The sequence below is a fragment of the Trachurus trachurus genome (genome assembly GCF_905171665.1).
Source record: "Trachurus trachurus genome assembly, chromosome: 13".
NCBI lineage: Eukaryota > Metazoa > Chordata > Actinopteri > Carangiformes > Carangidae > Trachurus > Trachurus trachurus.
In genome coordinates this window covers 25,729,330-25,756,419 of record NC_139892.1, presented here as the reverse complement: position 1 = coordinate 25,756,419, position 27,090 = coordinate 25,729,330, and the positions used below count along the sequence as shown (strand labels likewise).

At 39.4% G+C, this 27,090-nt stretch overlaps 1 protein-coding gene across 4 annotated transcripts in view; it reads right to left on the bottom strand.

The window, feature by feature from the left end:
* Positions 1 to 26,509, bottom strand: part of arhgap42b (Rho GTPase activating protein 42b) — a 63,044-nt gene extending 36,535 nt beyond the window's left edge. For all 4 annotated transcript variants that reach the window (XM_083985443.1, XM_083985444.1, XM_083985445.1 and 1 more), the window contains exons 1-3: positions 26,275 to 26,509; positions 8,531 to 8,626; positions 5,637 to 5,698 (exon numbers count right to left, since the gene is read on the bottom strand). In XM_083985443.1, coding sequence (XP_083841569.1) covers positions 5,637 to 5,698; positions 8,531 to 8,626; positions 26,275 to 26,428 — 312 coding nt within the window. In that variant the 5' untranslated portion in view covers positions 26,429 to 26,509. The remainder of the gene's footprint in view (positions 1 to 5,636; positions 5,699 to 8,530; positions 8,627 to 26,274) is intronic.
* Between the last annotated feature and the right edge of the window lie 581 nt (positions 26,510 to 27,090).

Genomic DNA, 27,090 nt, shown 5'->3' with positions numbered 1-27,090 from the left:
TGGATTTACAGTATGCTAGTTAACATTCCACCTAGGACACGGGGCTCGGTTTGGGACATACAGGTTTCCTCTCCATCTGCTTTGAAAATGTCTGTTTCGCCAACTCACACACTTATCAGTCTGTGTCCTTCTATTTTTAGTCCACAGATTTAGTCCAGATGTGAAATGGGAGTAAGGGGGATGGGTGAAATCTGGATTTTATTTCTGGAGATGCCACTGAAGGTTTACACCCATTCAGTGTATAGTGGTGCGCTTCCCTTGTTAAGAACGATGTCACATATTTGGTGAACATGTGTTGGTTTGAGACGCACTAATTGAGCTCTGCTTTCGAATTACACAAAGATCAGAGTGAAAGCTTCTGGTCAGCTGCGTTTTTCCTTCCTTTTTCAACCAACTGGATACAAACACTCTGACAGCATGGAGGATCTGGAGAATGCTGTGCTCCCCCCATGTGACAGTTACTGAACTGTTTATCATAAAATAAAAAGTGTTCAGCGAAAGTGCTTTAACAAATAAGCCTTTCGTCTTTTGTAACAACATTTGAGCCCGTGAGACAGCTGAATGTGCCGCGTTGGCACCTCTCTCCCTGGCAATCACACATACCTCATCGCCGTATTGTAGTTTGCATCCTGTCAGTCCTGATTATATCTCAGCGGCTCAGAATGAGATACACCACGTGCTGCTCGGAAATGGCATGATATGTTACACTGATAGAGCTGTCACAAGCCAGCATGCAGCGCAGGTAGCGGTCTCAACTTCACTGAAGAACTCACTCTACTGCGGGTCTGACAGCACCTTTATCAAATCTAATGGACAGATTACGGACATGGTGCACTATTTCATCAACATAAGTTATATTTTCATATATTTATATCGTATTCCTCACCAAACTGTCTTGGAACAGTTAGGCAACATGTCTTTTATAGTAAAACACTGCATTATTGATTGATCAATACACATATGGTGTCATGAGATTCTGTGCAGATGTTGAGGTGCAACAGTGATTTAATGAGTGGTGGCAGAATATAACATGCTCACGTTGGGTCAAGAGCTATTTTAAGAACTTCTGTGCTGTATGATCTTTGTGTTTATTCTACAAAAAGAGCACAATGAAAAGCTAATCCTGATATTAGTAGCAGAGTTTACAAACCTTCCTAAATTGGAAATGGCTTCTCCACTGGAGCCATTTCAGTTCAAGGCTTATGTAGCATTATGGAGTCATTACCTCTTTTGTGTAATGTTACAAGTAAACACCGGATCTCACTTGACAAACATGATTTGTACAAGCTGTTTATCACAGTCCGTTGATATCTGAAAATTATAGGGTATGCAAACAGCAGTTAGAGAGGTGACTGCTGAGTGTTTGCTGCCAAGTGGATGTATTTGTTACTGGGCAGCTCGTAATAAAATTCAATGGGAACAAGTGCAATAGGCTACTTTAAGAATATGAATTAAGACAACATTTTGGGTACTTTTTGTGTGGACTCAATGAAGAGGCATATGAAGCCTGTATTTCCTTCCTATGTGTTATATCTGAATAATTCCACTCACAGGTTTAGGGAATGAACTTAGTTAAGTTAGGAAGCATTTTGGTTAACTTGCTCAAATTGCCTCAAATGCTTCCTAACTTAACTAAGTTCAACCAACCATAAACCATGTACATTATAAGAAAAACTATTGCCTCTTTGTTTTTCAGTGGTGAAACTGTGGAGTAATGAAGGCTTATCCAATTTATAAAAACTGTCAAATGCTCATCTTGATTTGCAAAAAGGGGGCAGATCTTAGCTGTATTTTAAGATTGAGTGTCTGACCCCAGATTTGATGGGAGCTTAAATTGCTATGATGCGAATGAGGTCAATTAATTTTTATTAATTAGTTCCCAGTGCTGAGTCTGTTTATTTGGCCTACATTACATAAAGAGTTTAATTAGTGTAGACAGGGCTCCATTTATACCAAGGTGGCAGTGTTGTGAAAACTGAGAGAGAGTTTTGGAAATTGAGACTGGTGTGAAGTCACGGACCTGGAAACCTGCCTGATAGTCAGTGAACATGTGTGCGCTAAAAAAAAACAGCATGGAAATGAGCATGGCACCTACAGTGGCTTATTAAGCAATGTCAATCACAGTTTTACACTAGCAAGTGAGGTGAGTCATTAGCAGTTTACAGTTCATTTATGGGAGAAAAAAGAACACCTACATTTATTGTAAGCACTAGTTTGATCTTCTTGGAAAACTTCATCAAAAAGTTGCTCTAAGAGTTCTATGTTTACATAAAACACTAGTTACACTCGTGGTTTTCCTTCATCACCACCAGCTCAAAGTGCAAGGAGAGTCGTCTTTCTGCATATTCCTGTGATCTGAGGAGGAAGACGACTGCTTGGTGAAGAAAGAGATGATGCAAAGGAGATGCTTTTCAGGCAAGGAGAGAGAGATACAGTATATGAGTAAGGGTGTGTGTGTGTGTGTGTGTGTGTGTGTGTGTGTGTGTGTGTGTGTGTGTGTGTGTGTGTGTGTGTGTGTGTGTGTTATGAATAGATTTTATCTATCACGGCTGAATGAAGCACTGCATCCTATAGCATCTGTGACTACTCATAGCTGCTTTGATTAATTACGTTTATTTCTATTACTAGGCAAACATGTATTTTGTTATTGTCTTTCAGTTTTCCTTTACTCAGCTGTAATGGCATTTAATTTCTGGTATCCACTTCAGCCATGGCTTGTCATTTTGAATTTTTCTTTTTCTTTGCACACCTCTAAATAAGATGCTTTTTTTTTTATCCTGAAAACACTGACATTAGTATGCATTTCTCTCCTTTCTGTGTTTCCATTTTGATGCTCTCAAACGCAAACTGTGTTTCCTATGTCCACATTTCTGACCCCCAAATGTGTGCTGTGCCCTTTTGTGACAGGCACCCACACATCCACTGCTTTAAATGTCGTGAAATTGTGTGAAAACCTTTCCTGATCATCCCCGACAGCCATCAGATGACCACCACTACGCCAGAGAGACAGAGTCACAACCATATGCCAAAGCCTAGTTTGAGGCACCAGGGGCAGAGAGAGCTAACCAGCCCCGTGCCGCGCTGAGTTCAGTAGCGACTTCTATGTCACGTCTATTTCTGCATTTACAATGATTCTGGGGAATGTGTTGTAATAGAAATGTGTGTTGTTTTTGCTGCTTTCACTCAACAGCCAGAAAGCCTTGTTAATGAAAACCTTTTGCTTCCCGGGATGCGAGTCAAAGCAGTGACAGCGGCAGCTCTGTCTTGTGACTGAAATAAACAGAGACAAAGAACTGGACTGTCTCCACCATCTGATTGGACCCATTGGAGTGTTTCCTAACAAGCACCCCACTGGTGACAGTTTATTGGATCGTTGTTGTCATGGTGACAATAATAAACACCCTTTATGGAGCAGTCACAGTTTGCTCAGGTTAACACACAAAAACCGAGTTGTTAGATTTAAGACTGAGGTCTGGGTTGAAATGTGTGCTTATTAGGGGTTAGACAAATGCAGCGCACAAAAACACATTACAAACACATAATGTTTCTAAATACCATGAACTACTTTCACAAAATCCATTCACAGTCAAATTCTGGCTCCATCACAGGCCGGGAGTTTTACTCCTCAGGCTATCCTGATGCTTCATATCCATAAAGGTAAAGTGCTCTATTTGGTGTATTTCATGCTGCAGGCTATGCACACAAAGACCAGACCAACTTCAGTTGTAGCAAATGGAACTTTATGCACACAGTCAAGCAGTTGGAAGCAACCACGACTGTATGCACATTAAAATGCAGAGCATATTCTTGACTGCGTTAATATTTTTGCATTTTTGTGCTAACTAAGAAAGGCAAAAAGAGGATCAAGTTACTACAAATGATGAATTAATTTAAAAGCAAATGCAATTTTCATACTGCAGAATACTCAAGTATTGTGTCATTAGCTACATAAATTATATTATATTATATTATATTATATTATATTATATTATATTATATTATATTATATTATATTATATTATATTATACACAAACATTAATTTACAAGGTTCAAAATTTAGGGGGAAAATAACTCTATGGCTTTATGAAAAGTGCTTTCATACTCATCATAATTATTGAGATGACAATAATCATTGAAACTGCATGACCTGCACAGAGGTGACCCATATCTTTGTATCAAGGCCAGCTCTTTACCATTCAATCTGAATGTCAGGAGGAAAATATTCACAATGAGATGTTACATATACTTGAGGATTTATATTGACCTCTACAGGCTGGCTAGACTATACAATACACATTCAAACATAGGTACAATATAACTGTGGTTCTTTATGGGGATGACGAATGGGGTGAGAACATCAGCAGTTTCATCACATTATTCTCATATCTCCAGAATTACCTTAAACGTCTCATTAAGTCCCATCTGTGCTCACCACTTCAGCTGTTATTCCAAACTCTATCACCTCAGTGTCTAATGCTCTTCCCCTGTAGACTCAAAAGAAGTGCCTGCAAAATGTTTGTCGCCTGCTGCTTCATGAAGAACTGAATCCTAATGAAAATGTTCCAGGTAGCTACAAAACCTTTGGCTGCAAAATCACACCTCATTTGCATTTCATACTATGTGAATCAGATGTACAGCTGAAGTATGTGGACTAAGATAATTCCTGCCTTAAGGCATTTCTCAGTAGCACCATCTAAAATATCTACTTTTAGTAGCCCAGGGTTCTTTTTTTTTATTTTTTATTTTTTTTACAAATATAACACAGTGAAGCTCAGAAAGTTGTGCAGTGAACCAAAAAGCTGGTAAGCTTTTTAATGTTCAGAGCTTTGATTTGGTTGTAAGGCTTTGACATTTACAAAAGAAACACACAGAGGTATGTAAATGTAAATGGAAGGAAACAAATACAAAACACATGGGTGCCTGTCACATAATCATGTACCTGTTTCTCTTTTTCAGTTTCTACTACTGTAACTTCTGGGTAATTCCAACTTTGCTTTATTTCAATGGGGTATAAGTGTCTCGGGAGAATGAGGTAACTAACTGAGTGGCAGAATCCAAAGGCAAGAAAACTGTAGATTTCAAGCTTGTCAAGTCCTTTCCAAGTCTCTTTCCTCCATACCAGTCCAAATTAACACAAATTTGACAGCACAAATCAATTTCTGTCAGAATGATTATACTTCGGACAGGAAAGTCAGTGTTCCTCCTCTCTTTGGTTTTAAACATTTACAAAATCATCCTTTTTTCTGCAACTCTGAAACACTGTCACTCTGGGCTGGTTGTACATACCCCCCTTCCGTAAACCGCAATCTAAGTGTTTACGGTCAGTGCATTAATTGTTCATTGTCATCCTTATGAAATATAATTCATTTTAGTAAGAGAAAACGAATGGTATATATTCTTGAATTGCGACTAATCATTCATGTTCCTGCTAAAGTTACGCAAACCCACTTCACCCACACCCACAGTGTGTGATGCTGTGGTTACTTATAATAAAGACAAAAGAGTATGAAACCATAATGTTTGGACTTTGAATAGCAGACTAATTAACAGGCAATATATAACTCTGTTAGATTGCTCTGTCCCCCTTTTATTCCATTTCTGAAATACAAAAAGAAAATCAAAAGTGCATTCTTACCAGGCGTCTTCTTTCTTCCTCCACAGTGTTCAGCAGCTGGGAGAACTCCTTAAATGACTGGGCTGAAACACACAGACGGATCATTTCTACAACCAGCACATTAAAAGGCACTATATATTTGGTCAACAGATACATCAACGTATATGAGACATCATGCACAATATGCTCACCGTCAAGCAAATACACAGTGAACAACTGTGTTGCAGCATTCAGATGATTAAAAGAAATATTTAAAAAAAAACACAGAGTGGCTCAGCCATTAAACATCAGATGTTTTTGGAACCCTACAAGCGCTGTGTTCGGGTGCTAAAATGTTTATTTGCACTGCAGCTTCAGAGCCTTCAGTGCAGAACATTTTAGAACCTAATAAAATCATGCAGCTGTCCAATTTAAAACCAAGACTAGCAGTAAAAACAATACTATAAGTGAATGGAACCCACTGATTGCTTCCCTTCATTTTCTGCTCCTGCTAGGCTTTACAATATACTGTCACAATGTAGGCAAGACTGATGTGGTAAAGATATGTTCTGGGCTAGCTATACTTCAATAGCTTATATTACAGTCTGCAGGGCCACATGAATTCAGCATACAATACATCGAACCTTATCTGCCGGAGAATTGTGCCTTGATAGCTTCACAGCTTCATTAAATTGAGGGCCAGATACAGCGTGGCCTCTGTTGGTCAGCCCTGGTGTCACCCTGTGTTCAGCCATTTAGCAGCGGTCGAGCTGCGCCGTTTGCCAACACAGTAACATCATTATCAGCCGCGACGGCCTGGCATGGAGACCCATGCATCATCTTAGACACTTTGTTCCATTTACACACCAAAGACTTTAAAGACCAGGGAGCAATGATTTTGTGCCAGTGATCGTGCACACAGGCTGGCCTCCTATTAACGCCACCAGCTCCTTTATCAACAGCACAAACCTCTCAGGGGGTAAAGGGCACAGCTGGAGCTGTTGATGGGACAAGATTAGACTCCATAGAAAGGAAATGTGAGGTTACAGCTTGCATATCATTCATGGTAATTTGAGAAAAGGCAGGAAACCTGATGAATCACTGAATGTAATAAAATGTATGACCTCAAGAGTGGATGAAAGGGGAAGATGGGCTGATAATGAAGAAACATTTATAATTTATTATTCTGCATCCTTTTGGGGGGAAAATCCCATATTTACTTAGTTCAGTTCTGTGGATCTAAATGTTGCCTTCCTGTTTGATATCTAAACTTTTTTTGGTGTAGATCAGCTAATCTCAGAAGGCTCCAGGAGACTAAAGGATTGACCTTCTGTGAGAGGGGCATGTAACTTTTGAAAAATTTAATTTCTATAGCCACATCAATCTTTTGGCCCCATTGATTCCTATATAACTGCAGTGGGATGTGAATGTCACTCCAGGAAGTCATAGAGTAAAATCAATAAAAGGTCAGGTGAACCTGTCTGGCAGCACGTACAGGATCCTGATGTTATGTGAAGAAGTTGGGTGCATCAAAGTGAAGTATACCAATACCGCATCAAGATCATGGCTGGCATTCACACAAGGGTCCAGCTATGTCAGTCAGAAAACTTGGTTTCATTGATGATGAGATTGATTCCAACAGGCAGGTTTCATTTTTTTTTCTCTCAAATAGTAATCATGGCCTTTTCTCTCTGTGACTGCTGTGACAATAGGCACTAAGAGCTGAGTGTGGAGATATTATTTCTCTTCATGATGATACAAAAACTTTTTTTACACTCATATGACACAGATAGTCCAGAATTATATGACATCATCTACATTTTAAATGTCATTATGGCCATTTGTGCCATTGTTGCTTCCACAATGGTCTTGATTAAAAGGCTCCCAAGTGAGTGAACCATTGTCTACAAAGTGCAGCATGCAGATACCACAGGCGCGGCCAAACCTCTGGCTGCTGTTGTGCCGGTAATTTGTACTGTAAATACTCTACAGGTCACGGCAAACATCGGAGGGGGGGGGTTAAATATCCATTGTTTAATGTGAGATCAACACTGCTTTTGATCAAAGGCCAGGAATGGGGCACATAGCCTCAAATTAAAACATGCTTGATTCCAATGCGGCTTGGATTAGTGTGTGGATTTTCCCAATAAGCATAATTGGTGTCCTGCACCCCTGCCATTCATATAGCTGCTGCAGCTTTTGTCAGGAAGAAGGGAAAGGGTCCATTCATTAGGCATTCAGATGAACATTACGGTCTCATGTAGAGAAGGCTGATATCCAGTCTAGCCCTCACAGATGGACAGTAATTCAGCAGTCTCTAGGCCCATAGAGTGAAGAACTCAAGCTGGGGATAATGAGCATAGCAAAAAGAGAAGAGGAAGAAGAGGGCAGGCTGGAAGTCCTGCCCATTAGAGCCAGAGAGACCCTCTGCACAGCTGCTTTCATATTACCGTAGGAGGCTAGGAGGTTCGCACCTCCATTAATCTCTGACACTGATCACAATTAGTCTCTTTGATCTCTTATGGGCTTGAAACGATACAGGGGAAGCATCATAAGCAAATCAATAGCATTAATTATACATGCACCACAGACAACTTTAAGATCTATACTCAAAGCCAAATCCCATTACACGAATATGCAGAGTATGCTTGATTTTGTCTGAAAACAGCTCCCAGTGCCTCTGATACAGCTTTTTCCCTTTTCTATTAACACATTTATCCAAGTGTTTTAACCAATTGGTCCTATGGCACAGGGCATTAGCTCCTCTGTGATATGTGTCAGAGCTACTGTGTGCCAACAGAAGTCTTATGGACCTGTCAGGAAAGATAAAGATTAAGATGACAATGTGACTAATTGGGCAGAGTTGAGAGGAACAATGATGAAGTGCCAAAGAGACAAAGATCTGTTCTCTTAGCCCTGACGAAAACTGAACTTACCAATGTTCACCTCATCATCCGTCTCTGCGTCGCCTATGCACTCGAACTGGAACTCCTGCAGGGACTGTGAGAACTTCTGTACGGCAGCAGAAAGATCTGCAAAATCAGAGGGTCAGGGCATCACAATAAAGGATATGACACACAAATAACAATCAATCAGATGGTCTATTTGGAATGTGATGTGCTATTGCATTGTGCAAAGTGGCTCTATTTAGACACTCAGTTTTGAAAATGAATAACGTGGAGGGGGTCGAGTCACAGAGAATGAACTTTCCAAATAATATACTTAGATAAAGCACCTTATGAACACAGTAAAACGCGTGATTAGTTGAGACACTATTTGTAAACAGCATTGTTGGCAAAGAATAGCGGCGAGCAGACAAACATCTGAACAATAGTTCCAAAGTGATGGAAAGATATGAATCATAATTTAATGTCATGACCTTCAAAATAAAACTAGAGCAGAGACAGAATGCATATCAACCCAAAAAGATTCTTACATTATCTTTTTTTTTTTTTACCAGATTGCCCTCCCTTGTCTATGCAGTGTATAGGTAGGTAACACCGAGACATGTATGAGTTATCGAACCAGTCCAAAAACCCAAAACAATCATACAGGTGACTGATTTATTAAAACAAAGCATGCATGGCCTTCTATCAACCCCCAACCGATATTAGTTTCTCCTGAAATAGCACAAATACAACAGCACATGCACCGGATCTCAGTTGTCATGGTTACCATAACAGGCACAGCATCATACCAAGAGTGGTTATTATAGTAAGTGTTACAGCTTTATTACAGTAAATTTAGGCACAAAAACTACTTGGTTAGGTTTAGGAAAAGATCATGATTTCAGTTAAAATATGTATTTCCTCAACAATATCCAATCTTTGTTGCTATATTACAATAATAGCGTGGTTAACTTTGTTGAAGGCTCCTGAATAAACAAAACAACTCAACTTCTACAGGGGAATCAAACTCTCCACTCTCCTGTATCATAATTGTGTATTTTATTAACCCATCCAACCACCCCCGCTGCCGCCGCCTGATGTGGACGATGTCGTTCTTTACACTACGTCACTGCACTTTTGCCTTTGCTCCTCTCATAATTGCTACAGCTGCTGAGATGACCTGTGGGCTTGTTTTTGACAGGAGGAGTGACTCAAGTTATCTATGTCTAGTTACACCAGTGTGAGAGTGAGAAACCCTCAGCATCACAAACATCCTCTCATTGTTGACAAGTTGGCAGCCTGGTAATTAGAGACAACAGATGTATGACATCCTCACAGCACAAGTTGATCACACTCCCCAGCACACACAGAGAGTACTATAATTCCTGTAGACAAAGTGGTACTTATACTGTATATTTAACCTCTTAAGACCCCACATACACATGTGTGGACATCACATTTTGGGTTGTCTAAACCACAATATTTAAATATGCTTAAACACTTAAGGCTAGCAGTTCTAATTTTTCTATTTGTTCTATAGTCACAACTAAAGCAACAAAACACTGGAACTGGAAAAAAAACTATTGTCTGACAGCTTTGGGGAGCAGAAGAGCAAAGGAATGCACTTTTATGATCTGCTGACTGTCCAATTCTATGCCCACTGACATTCATACAACAGCAGGCCGACGAGTGACTGAAATATCTGCTTTATTTACTTCATCACTTGTCCATTGATCATAATACTCAGATGTGTCTATGAAAATTAAGCCCATCTGAGCTGCCTAACCTTTGTGTCAAAAATGATATAGTACACATAGTGAATAAAAACCCTTAGAAAAATTCCACCTTTGGACAGTCTCACACAGCTCGATATAAATTTATGCTGTTTGCTGCATTCCAGGACTTTAGTTTTGATGAAATGCTGCCCTCATTTTTTCAAAGTGACATTTGACAACCTCCAGGGAAAAGGCTTTAGCCTTTTCTATTCCTTAACTTTCCAGCTGAGAATACGTGAATCCTGCCTTTCACTTTCAAATATTCACTGGAGATGTCAGTGGAAAAATTGGTATCACAGTGGTCTCAGTATTTTTCCAGTAGTAAGTTTATATCTGACGGTTCGCTTTTAATAGCTCTGCATAAGTTAAAAGTAGTAGGTATATAGCTTTATTTTAACCAGGTGTGATGTAGATTTCAGATGTGTTGAGAAGGATGTTTTGACGTGTTGAGTGGCTTTTAATAGCAAAGTAAACACGAGCCTTAGCAGTCACTGCTGTGGAGGAGAAGCCAGCTAAAGGTGTAAATCAGTCCAGGCACACTTGCAAAGCTTCAAATGTGGCAATATGGAACAAATTACTGAGAAACACCTGAGAAACACTCAAATGTGAGAAGTGATTTAATATATTTTGCTAATTCCAAGAAGCTCCACATCTGTTTTCCTCCAGCTGTTCTAAGCTCGGTGTCTGCACAACACAAAGGCCTTTGGAAGTGGTCGTTGACTTCACTCAAAGTTTTATGTGCATGGTCTTCTACCTTTTACTGACTTATCGCAATGAGCCAGAATTAGCTGAGAGCAACTGTTCACTGTTTGTTGTGATGAGTCAACCAGAGTGCATGTCCATTCAAGAGTAGAGGAGCTTTAACAGCCACTCACCACATACTAGCAATAAAAAATGACTAGGCTCCATTTCCTGAATCCTGCCTGCCTCACCTAAAGCCTTCCACTTTATTTCTCTATTAGAAGAAAAACACAGCACCAAACAACAAAATGGGTCCTGTCAGATACTCCATCATGACCTGTGCTTACCACTATATTTACCTTTTCCTTCTGGTTCAAAATAGCAGAAAGTTAGTGGGATAAAAAAAATATGTAATGTTAAACACTGTGGTTATCCTACGTTTATAGTTGATCACTGTGCTTTTATTTCTATATAGGCTAGTTGAGACGTAATGCTAATTCTCTCAGTGGTAATATTTTCAAAAGTTTATGCAGAGTATCAAACGCTAAAATCCTTAATTAGGCTACATCAAGGCAAAACTGCTGAGCCGCTCAACAGCTGATTTTGGGGGATTCGGACATCTTTTTCTTCTTTGAAATAACAGCCTGTATAAACTCAACCAAAACCACTTAAATTATTGAATACACTCGCATAATGGTGTAGATTTTGAGTTATGCTGAGGAAAAATAAGATTGAGGAGCCACTATAAAAACAAATGCTAATCAACACTGTATCCCAGCTTTAATAGGACCCACAAACTAATGGAAACATAAACTTGCTGTTTCAAAGAAACAGTGCATATCTTTGGTTTAGTAGATAGATAACAGGCATGAGTCAGTCTCACAAGAAAATCAAACATGTTGTCAATAAACCTGCATTTTAAGATAATGGGGTAAAGTAACTACAATGTTGACCTGGGAATAGCTGACCAAGTATATGAAGTTTTATTTAATATTCTATTATGCAACTGGTTTAAATTTGTTTCATACCTTTGTTACATAAATGTTATAGTGTGTGGGTCTGCTGTGAGATATTCTTGCTGAGGTGAAGCTAACCTATGTTTATAAGTACTTTAAAGAGTGGGATGAGGCCTCGGCACGTAATGGAGGCTTTTAACATTTCATAAATCAACCGAATTAGACAAAAAAAGATAGAGATTCTAAAAAACTGTCAGCCCACACAGTCTGAAATATACACATTTTTCTCATATCCATTATTGACAATGGCTTACTAATTGCTCCTCTCCCTTCTTCTCGCATCAGCAGCCACATCTTTACTTCAAACAACTTTGAACTTAAAAGGACTATATTGCCTTGCATGTAAGAGAATACACAGTGATATGCTGTAATAATAACAGTGTAGGTACGAACTGTAGACAGCCAATCTCATGTTCCTTCCACAGAAGACGCTTTGCTTATTTATTTGTTTGTAAAGGTTTGTTGGGTTTGTTTTGCAGTTTATAACTGCAATATACTGTATGAGAAGGTACACATGCTTCCCACAGTGTACTGTATGTGTTTCATATCCTGGTATTATATATTTAACAGCCATATGCTTCAAGTAGAAAATGTGACACAACTAACTAGTCTTATTGATATGCCACCAAACATAACACTGTTGATGAATAAGAAGCAAACAGCAATCTGTGGTTTCAATACTAATTAAAAATTCTAGCATTTAATGTAACTTGACAGGTCATAATGGATATCGGGCTGAAAGAAACACTTCAAGTCTAACAATAACGGTTTATCTAACAGGCTTCACAAAGTAGAGAACTTAAAGAAGCCTTAAAAGACCGCAAAAAGCAATGCTCTCATCTCCACAGGAACATAAATTGCTTAGAACAGCTGATGAAAAAACAAAACAATGATTTGATATTTGTCATTGAGTCTCGTTTTATATATCTAACAGCCAGCGCTGTTAGATTGTTCTTCAGTGTGTTTTAGTTATCAGGAGCAGAATAAAAAGACATATACTGACTGAAAGGCTCCACACTATCTTGAGTCTGTGTGACCACTTGTTAAATGTTGCTGAGTGCCACTAAATGGACCTGTTCCACAAGATGTATTGTGCAAGTGACGAGCTCATATCATTCCTGCTTTGACGCTAAAGCTGCTGCTTTGAGATCAATACCACACAGCAGTTGTCTGAGTATGCTCGCAGGACCATCAATAATGGATGATCTTTTAGCTCTGACATTCAGACGAGCCTCAGACTCACTAAGCATGTGGCCATCCACTAAATGCACCGTTTTCTTTCAGACACTAAAAACCGATGAAACTAGTGCACTCAAAACCCACGCGCCTCAAACATTTTCAAGGATCTTTTAGACCACCACCATCATGTGATAAAGTTTTGTCCCCCATCTGATAAGATTTTTGCTTTAAGGAGTTTTAATAAAGTATTTGTAATCCATGATGCACTTAAGAATTTCAGAATTATTTTAACGACAACAATCATCAGGTGATCAATTTTTTCATTTTTAAGTGATAATATTCAATACAATGTCCGGCTGCGCTGTATCACTATGTATAAAATGTATTTAAAACTGTATGTATAGTCTGATTAGTTGTGGTTTTGGTCAGCTCGTTGCTGTTTTCAACTGAAATGTTGCCAGTACAACAAACAACTTCAGCATTTGAATAGTTTGTTACTGGGCCCAAAGTTCAGGTGACTCAGCACTGGAACAATACCGCATCTCTAACTGCAAGGAGTACACCATATACATTATATATAGCTATGTGCCTGCTAACTTAGATGAATAAGGATTATTTTACTATTTAACTTGAGCATTTCACAGCTTGGCTTTATCACTATGGTTCTGTATTCCTTATAGACCTGAAGAAATTGTATATTACACATGCTTTGACTAGTTGCTCACAGTTCATGCCTTCTTATATATATATTTTTTAATATTGTTGAACGGTCAAGCTCATAGTTCATTCTTCATTGGAGTAAAATGACATTGATTATGTTTTATTATATTTTCTTAAATTGCAAGAGAATGATGAGAAAGTGCACCTTGTGAACCTGTGCAAAAGTTATGTTTGCGAAGGATTAAAATGTGAACTTACTTAGTGATCTAAATATAGTGTATGATGTCATGAGCAAATAATTTGGTGCACATACTGTAATAAGGCTTGCTACTAACATCCTCCTGCTGTTGTACCTCAGTGTGAACATATGCATGAATTCATATTTCCATATTTTAATCAGGGAAAAGCTAAAGACAGACCTGCGACAATGAGTCTGTTTATTTTCTATTCATATGCATTATTTACTAAGTTTGGGAATCAACACAAATGATTTCGGACCATTAGTGTGTAAAGCAGAAAATATTGCTCCACCAGTTACAAAGAACCCGCCTCACAATGCTCACAGAGCCGAGCAGCAAAGATAAATGGAAACCGAATCAGTAGTAAGGAAGACAAATGAACAGCTTACATTTTTTAACCTTAGGTAAGCAGTAAAGTCATGATCAGTGAAATACATTCTTGGTTGTACATTTGAAAGTTTTAGTGGAGACAGACGCTGCAGACAAAGGCCCCTCTGTTTGCAGGGTGTGTAAATGCCAGTGGCCTTCAACAAATATTTACACTTACAACTTTTTTTTAATCAGTTTTTTTAAACTTAACAATGGTTATGTGTAGCTTCCAAAGCTAAAAATATCATTTTTAAGGAGACTGACAGTGATGCAATATTGTATGACAATGTTGTCAACAATTTAAATAATATTGCAGCCTTTACTCAATGGCACAGAGCAAGTCTGCAAATAAGTTTAAAAAAACAAAATGGTGCCCTGTATGTAATGACATTTATTATGTTCTGCCGTTTTCCTATTTATGGTGCAGACTTGCTGTGTCATTGCCAGCTATTTTACCAGGGTTAGAGTAAATAACACCTTACAGGTATCCTGATGCAACACAGAGACATACAGCTCCAGGCCAGATAAGCTCCTATTCAAGAAGAAAGGAAGGAAATAAGTAATAAAAGGCAGAAAGAGGCGCCTTTTGTTGGGTGTATAGGAAGTACAGTAGATACTTCACGGTCGTCCAGGTATTTCATCTTACTCCCCCTCTCTGACAGAAACACACATTTGGTGCAATCCACTATGTGCGGTGCAAAAAAAAGCTGTGCTGTTCAGGGGAGTAATAAAAGGAACAAAGCATGACTTTGATATGGTCCGATACTGAAGAACCTGTTATTTACTACATACATACCACAATGAAATAAGCAAAGAGGAGCTGTTGCATCATAAAGAGAGGTAAGAAAAAGAAAACCTATTTTTGAAATGTACCCTCATTAATACTCTATTTATACCCGCCAACTTAAAATAGTGCCTTCTAATTTTATTACTCTCAGAAAAACATTTATCTTACCCGGTGTGCAACCTTCCTAACACAGTCTTTGACCTGCAGTAATGATTCCTCGCACAGCGGGCATGCACACAGGAGTAACAGAAAGCACAAAAGTTATGGTGTACCATCCTCCTGTGCAGGTTTTAATCAAAGAGCAGAGCTGTGACCACCCAGCCAAGACATGACTGGGTGGAGCAGCTACTGCAGTTAGTGCCCAGTGTGTGAGATGTGAAAGAGGACCATGACTGTCAGTCACCACACAGCAGAGCCCCCTGGGTACACCCTTTATCTCGTCTCCAGGGCAACCACATAGTACAAAATTCCGTCTGCCGACAACCCTGACAAAACACAGACAACACTGCAGGGAAGTCTGCAGCGCTCCTGCACAAAGCTGAAGGACGGTATACCTTCACTGTAGTATCTCACAGGACAGGAATTATAATTTGTAGACATGTATACCTATTCTTCTTTCTGTATTGGAGCTATGGCCTCCATAAAACAAATTACATGAGGCTCTGAGTTTCTATGTAACATGTGTAGCCTATCTATCAACCAGGTAAGGTATAAAAAATACCTTATAATTACTATTTCATATTATATAAAATAAATAGATAGATAGATAAATAGATTTATTTGTCCTTTTCAGGAAAATTGTTTCCACCTTCCATACAGCCTCGAGAGTACAATCAATAAGGACCACAGGAGTGTATCCTCAACCATACCATGATGTACATACATTTACATACATTCCCACATTTTATACATCCACAAATAAAAGTGTGTTTCAAGTGTAACATCAACAATCAAATTCAAGTATATATATATATATATTCAAGTTTTAACGGAAGTTTGTCTGAGACAACCGCAAGGTAGTAGTCTTGGTCCTTTGCTATATTCAATATTTACCAACAACCTACCACTGACCCTAAAAGACGCAAAAATTTCAATGTATGCAAACGACTTGACAACATACAGTATATAGCTAAAACCACAATAGAGGAACTTAGCAGTGTTTTAAATCAGGAACTTCAAGCAGTGGTGAAATGGATAGTTGATAAGAAATTAGTTCTTAATACCTCTAAAACAAATAGCATTGTGTTTGGGACAAAAAATATGTTAAAGGGATAGTTCACCCTAGAATGATATTTCGCTCATTATCTACTCACCCTCATGTTGACTAAGGGCTGGAAGAATTTTCAGAGTCCACCGTCCCTTCTCTGAGTTACAGGGGGTCTTGGTGTAGCAGTGCATTTCAATGCAACGGTTGCAAAGGGACACCAGAGCTCTTCGTAAAAAAACACACACAAAAAAACATCCAAATACCTCCATGATGCTCGTATGTAATGTCCGTCTTGTGCTGAAGCCCCAAATTGCGTAATTGTCCCGAAAAAAATTAAATAAGTCTATATTTTAAGCTTGTTTGTAGCGGAAGCTTCTCGAAGCTCCTCTTCCTGGTCCGTCCAAATCTCGCGTGATTCGCAGTAACCGCACTGACGCCGGCGCAAATCACGCGAGATTTGGACGGACCAACTACATACGAGCATCATGGAGGTATTTGGATGTTTTTTTGTGTGTGTTTTTTTACGAAGAGCTCTGGTGTCCCTTTGCAACCGTTGCATTGAAATGCACTGCTACACCAAGACCCCCTGTAACTCAGAGAAGGGACGGTGGACTCTGAAAATTCTTCCAGCCCTTAGTCAACATGAGGGTGAGTAGATAATGAGCGAAATATCATTCTAGGGTGAACTATCCCTTTAACAAATGAGCCAAAACTGAAGCTATATGTGAATGATGTGATTGTAGAACAAGTGCACGAGACCAAGCTTCTAGGAATAATATTCGATAGTAAATTAACATGGGCAAAACATATTGAGAAAGTAATAAATAAAATGGGCAGGAGTCTGTCGCCGATAAGAAGATGTGACTTGTTACCTGTAAATGTAAGGGGAAGTGTAATTAAGAGTCTTGTGTTATCACACCTCGATTATTGTTCGGAGGTTTGGTCGTGCGCTGCTTCATCACTTATAAAGAAACTGCAAATTGCTCAGAACAAGGCAGCACGATATTTATTGCGCTGTCCATACAGAACCAATGTTGATAAAATGCATAACTGTCTTGCATGGTTGAATGTTAAGAACAGATTTACTGCCTCAGTAGCAGCTGTTATTAGAAGACTGTCTGTGATGAAATTGCCAAGGGTTCTATACAAACGTTTGTCTTACAGTTCGGATGAACATTGTTACAAAACAAGACATGCTACGGAGGGTAAATTCACCTTACCCAAAGTAAAAACAAACAAGATGAAAAGCACGGTAATGTATAGGGCCATGGTGATATGGAATGCTCTGCCAGGACATATTATCCAAGAACATAACAAATACAGATTTAAAGATCTATTGAAAGAACATTTATTAGTCAAACAGCTCTCTATCTAGCTGAAGCTATTTGGTACAATCAATTAGTGTTTGTCTGATTTACCTGAAATATCTTAAGTCTGCTTGTGTATTGGGTACTGTTTAATGTAATTATGAGGAACGTATGTTTTTGAACATCTGATTATTTCACAACTATGGTAATAGCTACACTGTGGAAATGAATAAGGTCCAGTAATATGTACTGTATATGTTGTTTGTATTGTTTTTGTTTTGTTGTTTTGTCTTGTTTTGTCCTGTAGATCGTTGTGAGTTGTTGTGGTTATGGATGTTGTTATTGTGTTTATGGTGTGATGTGTTTTTGTATTTATCTACTGCAATGGACAGTTCATCTGTGAAGGTAGACTCCAGGAAGAATAGCGATGGCTTTTGCCAAAGCTAATGCAGATCTAAATAAATGAAATGAAGTATATCAGAAATGCGCTAAATATGCGACACATATAATTACATACGTATAGATGAGTTACACTGAACTCCAATTAGCGGAATTTCTCTCCAAAGATACAGTGTTATTTGGGTCTTTAATTGCAACAGCACTTGTCATAAAGAGCGCTCAACTGCGACATAAATAATGTAAATAGTCTCAAAAACCACACTGCCAAATTGCACAGTAGAGCAGGCGTAAAACATGTGTGAAGTATGGAAAGTTTTTTTTTTTTTTTTCGTTGCATCAGCAAAGTGATAAGAGTTCAACAGGCTGCATCTTCAGTGGTGGTACCGGGTTAGAGAGGGGGAGGATGGTGGATGTTTATATCACAGTTTTGATGTGAGAATAATTGCACCCCTGCCCTCATGGATACAAACCTATAGCTGAAGGCTAAAAAAGGCTAAAACCAAGTATTTAAAAAATGTCTTGATGACTCCCACATGTTGAGGCACGCCATGAATATCAGTGTGCTGCACTTCCAACAACCTGTGTTATGTGACTGACAGACGCACCACAATTATTGCTTTTTTTTATTATTATTGCTGAGCAGCATCCTTGTTGTGCTTTCACTCTTCTGAATTGTCTCTGGAGTTTTAATGAAGTGCTTAATCACAAATTAGCACAGAAAAGCTTTTAAAACCTGTCGCGGGCATGAATGTGTTCAATTAAAAAGCAACAATCTGCACAATAAAGAATTCATCTTCAGCTTTTGCTTTTGCATAATAGCTGCACGTTCAGTGTCTCGTTCAAATGACTCCGAACGCACACAAGGTACTCTCTGTTTTCGCTTTTACAAAGCACATTACCAGACGTCACTGTATATCTTTGTTCTTTTTTACTGAGGCAAACAAACAAAAACAAGAAGCATCCCACAACAATGCCCTTCTTTTGTAACAACAGATGCACGCCGCCTGCCTGTACATCAGCGCCGCGGTGAGAAAACACCATAGCTACTTTATCTCGTCAGCGAGACACTGCTGATTCCAGATGAGAAGGTCTTCAAAGGGGAACGCTCCTATGCACCCAGCTTAACGAGAGACAGGGAGATCTCTTTGATGCAACAGTAGGGTGCATTGTGCCACTTTGATTCCATTCGAAGGGATTGTAGCGGGGGAGCGGCCCTTCAGGTAAGGCCTCTACCACTTGCTTACTATTATACCCGCCTGTCAGTTGCCCAGCAGGGGAGGGAGAGTAGCAGTGTGAGGAGAGCCAACTAGACGGGCCCTCGCACTCCCGAAGCATACCTAACATTTCCCACCACCAGCCGTACAGCCTGAAACACAGCCTGGCTGGTCGGATATCTCCACACTCGTTGCTACTTGCAGCAGGAAGTAAGTTCACGCGGCAGTTGGTAAACCTGCAAAGTGCAAACTAATTCATAAGCGACAGAGAGGTGGTAATACAGCTGAATAAAACATGAACCGAAGAGGCTACAGCACCATCAGCCGTCTCTAGGGTGCAGCCGTAAACCTATATACAATATTTACAATTATAACTCCTGTTGATGATGCTTTGGGATTTATTAATGATTATTTTCACGCAACTTCTTTCTATTCCTTCCGACGTTCGGGGTGATGTAGGGACACTCACGCTAAACACAACAAGACGTGTTTACAGAAATCTGCTACATGCATGCTGATTCGTGGTTAATGAATTAAATCAACTCATCTAATAATCTCATTAATACCCGACAATTTCTGCAAAATACACATCCGCATTGTTTCCTGCTATCTAATTCACTCGAGGCAATTGAAGAGATGGAAGATACTGATACTCTTTGATATGAGGCTGATGCAATGCTACAACTTATTCTTTGGCTCTAAAGAGCAGGATCAGAGTTATTAGCCCTGCAATTCAGCTGGAATGGAAAAAGCCAGACGGGCCAGCCTCCACCATTTATCACCAAGTCTAGAGCCTTTAGACTGAGTTGCAAGATTTTCCTTCAGAGGACACAAAGACAACACATCTGACACAAGTTCTGACAGAGAAGAACTCGCCTCTAAAAGAAAAAGTCCTGTGAAAAACTAAGCACAATTTCACATTGAGGGTTGGCAATGGATCTTTCACAAATAACATTTTTCAGAGCTCCTTTGTGAGAGGCCTTCTTACTCTTATCAAGGCAAGAACAATAAGCCAATGAAACGCTTCCAAGTTAGACAATTATGAAAAAAACAAAACAAGTAATAACAAAATAATTTAAATGTATAACCAATGATTTTCTCATGAAACTTGGCAGCCAACAACTACAGACACTCAAGGCTTTTGATTTGAGTTGTCTCAACAGCTCACCAACACAAATCATGTCTTTGCCAAAGCTGATTCACCAAGACTTTGTAGATTAGTCACTTTAGTGTCACATTTTGGAAGACACAAATTTCAAGTTTCAATACTTTATTGCCATGTCAACAACATTGTTGATTGGGATTTATTTCAGTGGGCTTCACACACTGACATAAAAACACAAACGTACACCCAATACAATACATGATAAAATCAGAATAAAGTGCACAATAGTAATAAATACAACACACAACACTTTACGCTCAACCTTGCTCTCATCACAGTGTTTAATATGGGGCTTTTTAATCATCATTGCATCTACATGAATTCCCATAGACTTAATAATGCAACAATAAACACACCCAGCTAAAGAGAATGGGTGATTTTCTTTATTGCTGTTGAGGAGCACAAAACAACAACACAGTGCATCACCTTATGCTTTCCAGTCTGAAGAAGGAACAAAAGTGCCAGCGAGCAATGCCATGCGACTCTAAGCATGAGAATGGTTTGCTCGGTGTGACAATCACTTTGATTGACAGGGCAACAACAGAGCACTTCAGAACAGACCTCAATCTGGAGTCTAACACATTTCCCTGCACAGTCTGAGGGGAAGCAGCTTTTAGGAATACAACGTGTAATCCTTTTATCAAAATCTGTCCACAAAAACAGCCCAGTCCCTCGCAGTGCTGCATGAGCTGTGCTTACCGCTTCGCTCAGCTTTATTGCTAAACAAGTCACATAATGTACTGCTGTATTTCATTTCCATTACATGAGTTCAAATTTATCAAAGTAGTCAAAGCAGCAGCAATACATTATAAATGGTATAATCCTGCAACACACAGTCTGCTTCACAGTCACAGCCCAACACACACACACACACATACACACACAGGAAACACATACACACACCCTCACACTGAAGCAGAATGATGTCAGGCCAAACGCTATCTGAGGGAGGATGGGGGATGGTTATACAAGCATGTTTACAGGACATTTCCTGTGACTGAGCCTTGGGAGCATCATCTGTCCTCAGACAAACAAACAGAGAGAGTTCACAAAGCTGAAAGTTATTGTGAAATCACTTTTAGAAAAAAAGAAAAAGTTTAAACGTCATGTTCTCATTTAATAAAATAACGCTAATTACATAATTATTAACCTACCTCAGAATTAGGCAGACACGGTCGGAGTAAAAAGATGCTGTTTAAAGGCTTGCAAAATACTGTGTTTTTTATAATAACAACTCCCATGCGTGTCAACCATTCATTACTGCATGTATCCCAGGGAGGAAACATTGCTCTTGTAGCTGGTGAACAGGCGTGGGCATGGGGTGGTGGCAGAGAGACACAGTCAGCTAACATAATAATGCGCTGTCTTCAGCCTCTGTTAATCTGGCTGCATTTATTAAAGCTTATTATAAAGACTGAACACTAACTTGAATTTAAACATAAACAACCTTTTATTTAAATGGGTTTTAATTGTAACTTTGCAGAGGAATAAAATGAACAATACACCTTCAATTTGAGAACTGTTTCAGAAAATTAAAAAGCGGATAGCCACAGAAAGGTCAGCGATGCATAATTTCCTGAAATACATGGCCTACATTCTCCCACTATGAGGAAGGAACATGCAGTTGGCTTGTTATTTTAAATTTTGGACAAATTATGTGTGAAGGACACAAGCCGTTGCCCAAAGGCCGCCTGAGTCTCAGCACATCTCTGAGCACTCCTACGCTGCACTGGGACCACCTATGGTGCTTTAGTATACTGTTTTACTGTGTCTTTCACACACATTTATTGGTGTCATTGTCAATTATCAATTTTCAATGTCAAATTGTGATCCATATTGTCTATGGTCTAAAAATAAAAACAGTTTGTAGTCCCCTGGTGTTAACTGAAACAGTTTTTAATAAAGGTTGATTTTTTTCTTTTGCCAGTGACTGCAGGTGATGACACAGATGCTCCATCAATAGAAAATACAGATGGAGCATGTGTGTCATCACCTGTAGCCTTGTAGATTGTTGTTTGAATCAAATGACCTAATGCAGCACATGACCTCACACACATACAGACTGTATACTACAGGCTCAGTGTAGAACGATATAAGCCAAGGAACAAGTGGGTGGTAAAAAAAGGTCAAATGCAGTGAGCCCATCAGTACTGAATGTTATTCTCAGGAGCTAGTCAGTCAATCTACAGCTGAGAGGCTAATGAGTATTGGAGTTATGGTACTTGAAAGGTAGTGAGAAAACGAGGGCTATAATGGGATGCCTGCCATAACAATAACACATGATGAGGTTCTGATAAACAAAAAATAATGATGGAGCAATGGAGGACAATGATTTGTCTTCCATTATTTTATATACACAGAAAATCTGCCATCTATTTTTCTTACTTTTTCAGTTTCCTGAAACTGGAGTTAACTGGTAGTATGTGCTGTGGCAATGGTAACAGTGCAACGAATCAGAGCCAATTATATGCAAAGGTAAACCACACAACATTGTATAGTTGCAAGTTTCCTGCAATAGTTTTGTTTGTATGCCTGCCGTGTTTTAGTGTTTAATTCAGCTCAGAGCTCTAAGATAAATTTGATAAAGCACAAATTGAATGAAGTGAGTTGGCTATTAAGAACAAGGCGCCAAACTTATTATAGACAGGATATAAATCTGAACTTTATAAATGTTGGACCTTTTCTTAAAGTACATAGAGACAAAATCTTCCAATCCGAAAATCTAAAGCTCCTTAATTAATTGCTGCTTCGAGTCTGAATAGGGAATATTGATGTTATGGTTGGTTTCAAGTAACAGTGCAAATCAGAGTTCAGTAAGTGACACTTTGGGTGTCCAAGTATGACCCACTTTGTAGACAAACCTTCTAAAGTCAGTATTCGCCTCATATCTGTGGTTTTTCCCACCCTCCTTGCCAAAGGATAATGAGTACCTTTAGTATATTCAATTACTGCAGTCAAGCAGTGGGATTAATAAGAGTCAGCAGTTGTTATTTACACCAGGTGTGAACAGTAACGACCAGACACAGACAGTAAGACAAAGCTCTCACTGACACCTGGAACAAATTATCCATACCAACACCATTTGAGATCTGGGAATGTTTCAACCACAATCCGCCTCATAAGCACGTTCACACAAATTCTAATGAAGATACTAGCGTGAAAACCTCATCTACAGTGTTTTTCTTATTTTATTACCATGTTCAAATATACAGGAGGCAACAATGTAATAGACAATAAAATGACATAGCTTCTCTTTTATCCCGAAAGCCAGTAATGTAATGCTTTCTTTACTACTTCATTATTTCAGCACCAACCTTGAGTCAGCGCAGTAAAATTTAATTACAGTTGTCAATACATGGTTAATCCTAAAAAATAGGAAGAAATAAACAAAGTACTGTTCCTAATCTGTCTGACTTCATTGTAGGAACACAAACACACCCACACACATTATTGTCTGCGGAGGGCAGTTTAAGAAATGTGAGGACCCATTTTACAAGTAACGTATTAACATGAAAGTCAACCATGGCTAACCAGGCCTCAGTCACACAGACGGATGTGAGGACATAAATTATGGCATACTACTCAATGTTGAAACATGAGAAGATTACTATTAAAACACGGGGTCTACTGAAGGTCTTCCAGTAATGTCACCTCTAATGGCAGGTCATAAAAGGTCATAAACCTCTGTGGCGTCCTAAGTTAAAGACCATCAATAATTTACTTCCGTCTCACTTCCTGCACTCTCACTCCGCCCCTCACTGAAACTGGGATTTCCAGTTAAAAGACAGACCCACTCATCACGACAATGAAAAAGACAAATACAACCCAAAATTTCCTTCCATACAGCTCCACTGCTTGTTGAGTTTGCCCCCAGTTTCTGAGGTTATTTACTGTAATAGTTTACCCATTAAGGTTCATCACTAGTCGATTAGCATTTTTCTATTTTAATTTAATCTCGCACCTGCTGGGAGACGAAGTTTTTCTGCATCAATAACCCAATCAAAAGCAATCAAAGTCTCAATTCACCCACCACTGTCTCATATGCATAATGCAACCTGGAGTGTTAAGGTCTCATTTGGTATTAAACTGTTTGCATAGAGCTTTGACACTGTGCTACTGAGTTTCCTCACTGCCATGAATAAACCATTCAGCGGGGTATTCCTCTCCACCTATGCTGCCCTGCCCACTGACAGAACAGTTTTTCTACAAGAAAAATGGTATGAAATAGATTTGGCCTTCAGCTGCCTTGAGAAATAGTGGAGTCATTTAAACACCAGTGTTAGACACAATGATCTGCTGCTCACTGTGTTTATTATCATTATCATCATTTCAAATGCGCCTACTGTATAGTATCGAAACTCGGAACTGAAACTGTGTGAAATAACCCAGTGCCTCACTTTCACAACAGCATAGTGTTGTGAAAGTTACCCTGGTTAACCAGAGTACCTCCAATAGAGGAAGATGGACCATGGAACCAAACGCATAAAGTCCCCTCATGTTTCTGTTTACTCTGATGCTGTCAGATCAATTAAGTTGATACTGATTGTTCCAAGAAGTTGGATCATTTGTGGTGACACCACACTTTGTTCTTTTAATAATGCCTGCGCTGGCTGGTGCTGTGCCTTGTTACAGTTCAGCCCAGCGCTCACTACACAGCAGGCCCATATAACTCAAAATGGGTAGGCCTGTATCCTGGTGCAAACCCATGTGGTACAGTATTCTGAGCACTATAGGTCTGAATATTTCAGGCACAGCAGCCATTCAGAAGTGCACACACAGTACATGCACAGACAAATAATGTGAAGCCTAATAAAATATATATTTATAATGTGACAAAAAAAAGTTTGATACTGTGCCTTTAATCCTACACCTGGGTGACATTTTAGCTGCAGTGACTTACAGAGACTGTCTCCACCACAAGAGCAGCAAAAAGCAAAAACATGTAGTGTGATAAAAGAGAGAGAGAGAGAGAGAAAGCATGATAACATTTAAGTGATGCTCTCTTTCAGCTAAGGTTGACAGGTTCGTGCCCTATGAAGAAAAAATATTATACTGAGTAATGATGTTTCTCCACTTCACACTGATGTGAACAGCCCAAACACTAAACCCTACGGGAATACAGCAGAACAGGAAGTCCACTTTAATCAGTAAACTGGAATTTGAGAGGGACAATGACCCACAATTGTGGCATCCCCATCCAGACAGACAAACAACAGTGGTCCATGCAGCCATTACAGACACTCTCTGATTTCTCTTCTCTTCTGACAGGTGACCATACCAGTGAAAGTATCTTTTATTAACAGTTAAGTGCAGGCAAAAAAAAAAATTCATACCCCGCACTAATGACTTCCATATGTCTCACTGCGGCCGTATGATTAGGTATAAGAGCAGAGGAAACCAATTCATATCACAGAAAGTGATCAGGCTTTCTCGGCTCTGTTGGACAAGCCCGTGCACGCAGTGCAGCCGGGGAGGCGGACAAAGAGGCAAACTAATGTCTTGAGATTACAACCTCCGGATAATGAAGAACGTGTGTGTAAATGTAAAGCTTTTCATCAGCGACTGAAGAAAAAGAAAAAACAACATGTGTCCCAGTGGGAGAGAGAGGCTTATTGAGAGAGAGAGAAAGAGAGAGATAGAGCGGACCGTTCACACACTATTACAGTAGACCTTAAATAAGCTGTGATGAATGCATCCTCTAATTACAAGTCGCCTGTGAGTTTCAGGTAGACACGGTTACGAGAGATGGCTCCTGCAGCTGTAGGTGTAGACAGGGCCGAGTTGGGCTACTTACTCTTGAGCGCAGTGATGAGCATGTTCCCATCCTTGATGAGGTCTTTGATGAATTTATTTGTCCGCTCCAACTCTATTTCATGGCATTTGAGACGCTCTCTGAAGTCCGGACTGTCCAGGAAAGAGTCACTGAACTCCAAAGTGGGGAGTCCCATTGTAGCTCAACGACAAAAGCTGCCTTTCAAACTGTGTAACTCAGCATATAGAAGCCTTTACTTTGCATCACGTAGTCCCGTAGTTTTTTTTTTTTTTACTTCACCCCCTGCCAAAAAAAAGTTTTCCTGCTCCGCTCAGTTCCTCACTTCCGCTTTGATTTTCTCCGCTTTTTTTTTTCGGCCCACCATAGAAAAGCAGTGGTCGTGTGACTCCTGCTGGTTAGTTTCGGATAGTTTAGAGCAGCTCCCCAGGACTGGCTCCACCTGGAACTGATTTCAGGGACTACATTTTGCAGCCCACGTCTCTCTGCCTCCTTCAAAAGGTGCATTTCACTAAAAGCGTCTCAAAACCGAATGAAAAAAAAAATTTGCTGCGTGTTCTTCACATTAGAAGACTAATTAGTGCGTTTCAATCGCAGAGCAAAATACAATATAAAATGTATGCAAGGTGGGCTGCTGTTATTATGGTCTGATGAGTATCCTGGGTTCAATCAGTGCTGGCTCAAGAGTTTTGTGGGTTCCTTGCAGACTTTGACCTCCACTCCTTTTCATCCTTCATGGGTTTTTAACCACAAATCACTGTGAGAAAGATAAAACCTTAACAGGATTACATTGAATTTAAGTCCAGTTTCTGTGTAAGCACAAAAAGGACTGATCTATGA